Consider the following 7,636-nt stretch of genomic DNA (forward strand, 5'->3'; position numbering starts at 1 on the left):
CCAAAAGGCTCTTAGATTCCCTCTTGGAGTATGGGCAGAGAACAAAGAAGAAAAAAAAACTTTAGTATTCATTAGTTTGGACCGGCATTAGATGGTTACAATGTCAGCTGGCTTCCTTTTCCCTGCAAAGAATAAAATTCAACTGAAGGCCATAATTCAGAATCCAGAAAACGCTTTCTTTCATGTCAATGCAGCTAAGTGCTGCCACAAAGGTGGAAATGAGATGCCACAGCATAAATACTAGTAGAGAACTAATACAATGAAACAAAACCATATTGCAGGAGGGGATGTAAGAAGCTTAAATAAAATATACTCAATCAGGACGGCTAAAGCCACAAAATTTATTATAGCAGGAAGACATTTCAAACAAAGATAACTCACACGAAGCTTACTGAAATTCTTCAGAACTTATGTCCATGGCCAAACAAAAAGACGAATTGCCTAGAGAACACAACAATTGCTTCCTGAGCTAATACCTTTGTCACAAGAAAGGAAGTGCCCAAGCAGTTAAAAAAACCTAGTATTCCATGCCAAGCCTGAGTCCAATACATTGGGGAGCTGCAGAGAGCTGCAGACAAGAAGAAAAGGAAACAATAACCAGGTGATAGAATTTGGTCACATTAGGGTATCGACGGAGAAAATGTTAAGGGGGCTTACAGATAACTTACGCCTACTTGCAGAATTAGAACATGAATCCCATGAAAGTATTATATACTATAAACATGAAAAGATTTCAACTGATGGTGCCTCCAAAACAGGCAACCTATGAGGTACTTTCCTAACAGCACAGCTAATTCACCTACATCTCACCATGGATTGTTAGCGAGGAAGCTCATCTCTCACGAGATAACGCCGCGACCAGCTTATCCCTCGTCAGCTGCTCGGATCCCGGCTGCGACTTCACCACAAATGTGTGCAAGACTGCTTCGTTGCTCGCCGAGACCTTAGAATCCACCACATTGATCTGCGACTCCTTGAAGACCTGGATTACTCTGGAAACGGGATGGGTGTCCATCGGGCAGCTCACGCGGACGATCACCTCATCGTGCACGGCCTGGACATCGATCTCAGGACACTGCGCCCGCCTCGATGCGGATTCCGGACACCGCTCCTTCTCAGTCTCCATCTCCTTTAGTTTCTTCTGGAGTTCGGTAATGTAGGATATGGCGTCGCCGAGAAGGGAGGCCTTGTCCATCTTAGAGATGTTCGGCACCACGGCTCTCAGAGCATAGAACCTCTGGTTGAGCTTCTCCCTCCTCTGGCGCTCGGCTTCGACATGATTGAGAGGCTCCTCTCTCCCATTCGCGGGCTTCCGGCCTCTCTTCCTCGGACGCCGCTCCTCCATTGCCCCCGGCCGGTCTTCTTTGCACGGGGCCTCCACGTCCGAATGCTCCGACTCCATCGCACCCAATCGGGCAACCGGTGCTCCGGGAGCCCTCGAAGTCGATCCGCTGCTGAAATCAATTTGCCGCGGCTGCGGTGGCGGCTGCTGCGGCTGCTGCTTCGGAGCCGAGAACAGGTTCATCCGAGGGTCCTCCCTGACCCCATTGCTATGACGAACAAAAGCCCTCGGCGATGGATCCACTTCCCCGCCGCCAATCACCACCACGCCGTTACCAAACTTCTGTTGCTGAGGCCAATTCAGTCCATTAACGGCACCACCGGAGACCGGCGGCACCATCCGATGGTGATTTCCGCCGTTTGGTTGGATCTCGAAAGGCCCTTCTTCTACCTTGGCTGCCACTGAGAGCCTCTCGTTGAACTGAGATCGTCTCCCGATGTTCAAATCCTTCCCAAAAATCCTCGGGTACTCCTCCGACGCCGCCGCCACCCGGCCCCCTAAACGGAAAACCGAGCCATTCTCATCTTTCTTCTCGCCGGGAGAGAAGACGGCCCGTATCATCTGCAAGGCCTCGAAGCCCTCCGGCACGGTTTTGACCGAGCCCAGTTCAAGAACCCCGGTGTCGAAGGGCAAAAGCACGACGGTCCGGAACCCTGCGGACCTTGCGAGGAACGCTCGGACGCAGTAATCGGCGGCCGACGCCGGCAATCGGAGGCTGGGATCGGAGACCCAGATGTGCTCCCTGGAAGCAAACGCCTTCCCGGGCCCGCCGGCGCCCCGAGGGAAGGAGAAGTACATGGAGGCGAGGAAGAACATCTCCACATCGGTGACCCGGTCGAGGCGGAGCGCGTAGTTCTCGTCGTCGGCGCCGCCGGAGAGGACGTGGAGCTTCTGGAGCACCCGCTTCCGCATCTTCTGGCGGCCGTCGTCGAGGGCGGCAGCGGAGCGGCGGGGGTCCTCCTCGCCGTCGCGGAGCTCGCGGCAGTGGCCGTCGCCCCATCCGAGGACGAAGTCGCCGGACTTGGATCGCGAGATCTGCCAGAAGATCGCGGAGGCCCAGGGCGAGCCTGAGCGGTCGACGAGGTCCTGGAGCTTGTTCTGGAGGTCGGCGTCGCCTCCGATGGCGGTGAGGAGCCCGTCGGAGGACACATGGCTGGAGGAAAGATACTCGACGGCCAGGGGACCGAGGACCGCCAACGCCATGGCCCGATCCTCGTCTGACCACACCAACGAACCCACTCCCACTCCCGTCCCCATCTCCGTCTTCATCGATCCCCGCAACCCCCAACTCCACGGTAAATCTAAGCCAAGAATTTTGCTCGGAATAAATCTTAGAACCATTCAAAGATCTCCCAACATCTCCTCCCTCCCTTCTCAGATCTCATTCTCCGCAGAAGAGAAGAAAGAAGAGCAAAATGGAAAAGAAAGCAAATGAGAGGGTAAAATTTCTATTCCTCCTTCCTCTTCACATCTAAATCTCGTGAGATGAAATCACGGGCCTCGGATCAGGGTGTATTCTGGTCTAACCCTAGGACGTGAGGGGAAGAGGAGGCCGGACCCTAGCCAGAAAAATAAAAGAGGAGGCCGGGGGAGAAAAGTGGGAAGAGGATGGGAAGAGTCGGCGAGGATTTTGGTTTAAGTACGCGTGTCAACAACTTGCGCCTCGGAGTTCGCGATGGGAAAACCGTATGTGTTGGTTATATAAACGTGGGGCGGACGGGCCGGTCCGCCACCGAGCCGATCCGAGCCGGCTTGTTGCATGGAATTTTTTTTTTTCTTTTTTTACAGCGGAACTCACACATTGCGGGAGTGGGGTAACCCATGAAATCAGGAAAAAAAAAAAACGTGCAAGAGGAAAGGAACAAACAAATGATTTTTTCAAATAAAATTTTCGGAATAACATGCTGCATAAGATCCATACAGCCCACATTATTGCTGGTCACTCTATAAATATATATACTCTAATAAAATGTGTACTCGTCCATAATGTTGTTGATGTCATGGAGCAGCCGCATCTCACTAACTGCGAACCTCTGATCCAAAATCTATCTGATCACACAGCGGCAAAGTCTTTCTTTAGAAACATACAGTCTACACCGTGGAAAAAACATTTAAGGCTTGGGTTCAGCAAATAAGGAGACGGTGGGTCTGTCTTGAATGAAGGCATAAGGGTGGCACGGATTTTGTTATTCGGAACTCGGACATTTGGATTGTGGCTGCTGGAGACTGTCAGTTATTTGACACCTCGGTTTTCGGCCACGGTTATCAGTTGGATTCAGAGAAGGCCTAAGGGTGACGACAGTGACCACCCACTGTTCTGTGACATCTGGGCTATGGCGTGGGAGGGCAGTATTTCAGGCTAAACATGTTTTCTGTGAAGTTAATAGAACTGCAGATTTGGTGGCTCAAAAAAAATAAAAAATAAAAAAAAAAAAGAAAGAAAGAAAGAAAAGGAAAAAAAAAAAAAAGAAGAGGAAGAAAAAAAAGAGGGCGCGGTGGGTCGCTGGGAAGCATGCAATGTTAGGTACGTGCGGCGGTAGATGGCGCACATGTAGGTGGGCCAGAGGCGTCAAGTACGGTTCGGTTTTTGTGGAATTGGTTTTGGTTCGACTCCAGGAGGGGGAGAAATAAATGCGGTCTGAGGTGTTACAGATATGTTGTTTTTACCATACGTACGGGTACGGCTACACGAGACTCGAAATGAAGGTTGATGACGTATGACCTAGCTGCTGGATTTGGTCCGATTTGATCATTAAACCTATGTTGAATTTTTACCACAGTCGGGGCTAGATTGTGGTTGGGTGTGGAGGTTTGGGCTACACCAGAGGGTTGCTCTTTTCCTCTGGAAGGTGGCCTGGGCGCGATTGCCGACATGCTCAGAGCTGTGTAGACGCGGTATGGGCCTTTCACCCTTATGCCCGGACTGTGGGGTGGACGAGTCGGTGGATCATGTTCTATTCCACTGTGCATGGGCGAGAGGTGTTTGGAGGCTGACTGGGATACCGGAGGATACCTGGAGGAGTAGGGAGTTTTACTTGGAGGAGGTTCGGCTTTGGGCGGGTTCTACTCAGATGCGGGGATTGGCTATTAGGGCGTCCTGCACAGCGTACCAGATATGGCTGGCCAGGAACGCCCGGGTATTTTGTCAGCGTCGGCTGTCCCTACGGTTTGTGATGGAGCGGGCCTGTGCTCAGGCGACAGAGATTATCCAGGCAGAGCCAGCTCATAGACCTTTGATAGCTCGGGACATCTGGGGATCCCATAGTGCTTCGGCAGCTCCACACAGGGTATTCTTTACCTGGGAGCCCCCACCCCCGAGTTTCCTCAAGGTCAATTTTGATGGTTCAGTCTTGGACGGTGGTAGGAGGGGAGGGGCCGGTTTTGTTGTTAGGGGCCCGAGGTCGGATGTGGTGGCAGCAGGGGGCCGTCAGATTTTTGATATCTCTGTCCCAGGGGCAGAGTTGCGAGCGGCCTGGTTGGGCTTGTCCTATGTGCGGCGAGTACTTCGGGCGAGTTCGGTCCTTCTGGAGGGCGACTCGGCTACGGTGATCAGCTGGATTCGTAGGGGCCCGGTCGGTCACGGAGATGCTCATCCTCTGCTTCGTGACATATGGATGATGGTGAGGGAGGGTGTTACGCTACAGGCTATGCATGTATTTCGTGAGGCCAATGGGGCGGCCGATTGGGTGGCCGCGTTTGTTGCGAGCCACTCTGGAGGCACCCTATGGGCTGGGGAGAGAGAGATGCCCGGAGCTCTTCGGGACATTTTGTATTCTGACTCTTTAGGGTGTATTCGTACCCGTGAGGTATGAATAACCCGCTTAAGCAAAAAAAAAAAAAAAAAACTCGTGTGATTAAAAGAAGACCATGCGTTGTATTTAGTTAGACCGGAGCCGAACCCCTTAATATCTGCATAATTTTAAATTATCTGTAAATATGATATATGTTTTGAACTGCTGAGTACTTGGACAATGAATTTTATATTGAATGCTTAAGTAAAAGCTTTGGGTCGTGTATTTTCTGAATCTCATACCACAACAACCAAGAAGGGTGTGCTAAAGAGGGAGGTGAAGTTGCTGCCATTATTGATTGTTTGGATTGCAAGAGGATGAACCTGGAGGTTTCCAGGTTTTGCAATAAATTCATGTTTTATTAAGATGGTTGGAGGTTATAATTAAAGAGTAAGCAGCTACAATCAGACTAGTCTACTGATTAAATTTCTATAGGAGGCTTTTTAATTTTCTTTCTTGTAGAAAATTCTATGGGGTGTTTCGCACAAATATCAGATAGGTCCACTCGTTTTGAAATTTCAAGAAAAGGTGCTTGCAATGTATGTTTGAGTGGCGAGATTGAGAGAAGGTGTAGGTTGTCCAAGAAGAAAAATCAATTAGGAACAATGTTTTGAATGCCCATTTAGGTGGGATTTCTCTCATTTAGATTGCATGGCATAACCTCGATGGGAGTTTATGGGTAGATACACTTTTTAATGACTTCAACCGGAGTTTATAGATTTCGAAAGCATATATTTCTCTAGGCTACAGTTCACAAATGAGAATCCTTAGTACCTCTTGCCAAAAGTTCCTATCATCAAGGATAGGGTGCATCATAAAGTTTTGTTCATCGTTCAATTTCAGACAAATCTGATTCATCTAGGACAATTGGTTTCAAATCTAAACAAGTTTCAATTAGATTGCTTCATCCATTCAACATTTGCCATTTACTCAAATCTGTGTTTTTGAAGCTCTACTTGAAAGATTAACTTAGTTATGCATGTTACAATGCTAACCATTTAAAATATGGTTGTGGAAAAGAAAAATGCTCATTTTAGGCTGAACTTTGTATGCACAATATATTTGTTCTCCTCTCTTCATATAAACAATCATAACCTTAAATCTCCCAATTTTGACAAAATGGGTATAAACAAAACCTATTATAAGATGAATTCAAGACATACATGCAAACATAATTATAGCCTATATAATTATCAAATGTAGCAAAAACAAAAAATGTAGCCTAATTGAGATCATTTAATTATGTTCCATTTAAGAAAATAAGACAAATTGCATTTCATACGAGACATCCTTTTTATGCTGATATAAACTACTTCCTAACTGGGGGTCACATATAGAATACGAGGTTTGGCACCATCATTCATATCAATTAGATATGTTGTAATATAAACTATAACAAATAGTACCATCAGTTGTCCAACCTAATTTGATGGCTTGTTATATCAGCAATATAGAATGAACGCATTTCACATCAATGTTCCATCTCAAGCTAAATATTTATGTACATGCAAGTTGCACCTAACTTTCAATCACTAATAAATCATACTCATTGATGCATAGCAAAATGTGGTTTATATTTTCACATTTCTATAATTCACTTCATTGATGCACGTTCTCGTTAAAAAACAATTTAGCTTTGTCAATTTTAAGCATGCTATGATCGATGAGAGAAGTGGTGAATTCTTTTTCATACCTCAATAATGAAGATTTATAATCTACTGTGTGAACTTTTTTAAAAAAAAACATATACAACAACATATTAGAGATATTTTGAGGTAGTTACTTCACCAAGTTTTATAAATTACTTAATACCTTGTTGCAGTTATCATTCATATAAGTAATAATCACTTGAATAAGAGTAATTGTTGTACTAATAAAAATAGCATTCATCAAGATTAGAAATATTATTATCATCGCCATGATAATTAAAATATTATTAATAATACTAATCATTAAATAGATAATGATTGACATAGCAACAAGAGAATACATAGTGCAATTCATCGATTATAAGAAAAGGAATGCAAAATAACTATAATACAAATAATCGAGAAAATGAATATAAATGATCTACACCGCCAAAAATGATCTGGAGGGCTTAATCCCTAATCCTAGGATATATGGCCGTAATAAGTGATTTTTTTGATTGAGTATGGTGCTATTATTATTATAGATTGCGAGAGAACTCCGTACATAGAGAAATTATGTGGTTATTTTCAGCAATAGCTATCGTCATCTCTTGGGTGGTTTCTTACATTAGTAACTTCTTTGGGACGGCTGCCGGTGGTTCTCCCACACAAATAACTTTGCTTATCCAAATAACTCCCTGGAGGTAGTTAACTGCAAAATAAACTATCTACATACTTTCTCATTCATGAATGATAACCTACCAACTACAATGTTGTCGATGTAATATTATCAATCATTTTGTTATAGCTAATCGGTGATTATTTAATTTTTAGATATAAACAATACATTGTGACGAAGCTCAAAATTTTATACC

At 45.7% G+C, this 7,636-nt stretch overlaps 1 protein-coding gene across 1 annotated transcript; it reads right to left on the reverse strand.

The window, feature by feature from the left end:
* Positions 1–298: 298 nt before the first annotated feature.
* On the reverse strand, positions 299–3,004 carry LOC103707447 (transcription factor MTB1-like). The gene is made up of 2 exons (XM_008791937.4): positions 811–3,004; positions 299–568 (listed from the first exon to the last, which is right to left on the reverse strand). The coding sequence occupies exon 1, from the start codon at positions 2,681–2,683 to the stop codon at positions 833–835; it is 1,851 nt and encodes a 616-aa protein (XP_008790159.2). The 5' UTR covers positions 2,684–3,004; the 3' UTR covers positions 299–568; positions 811–832.
* Positions 3,005–7,636: the final 4,632 nt, after the last annotated feature.

The sequence above is a fragment of the Phoenix dactylifera genome, chromosome 8, assembly GCF_009389715.1.
Source record: "Phoenix dactylifera cultivar Barhee BC4 chromosome 8, palm_55x_up_171113_PBpolish2nd_filt_p, whole genome shotgun sequence".
In the NCBI taxonomy this organism is placed as follows: domain Eukaryota; kingdom Viridiplantae; phylum Streptophyta; class Magnoliopsida; order Arecales; family Arecaceae; genus Phoenix; species Phoenix dactylifera.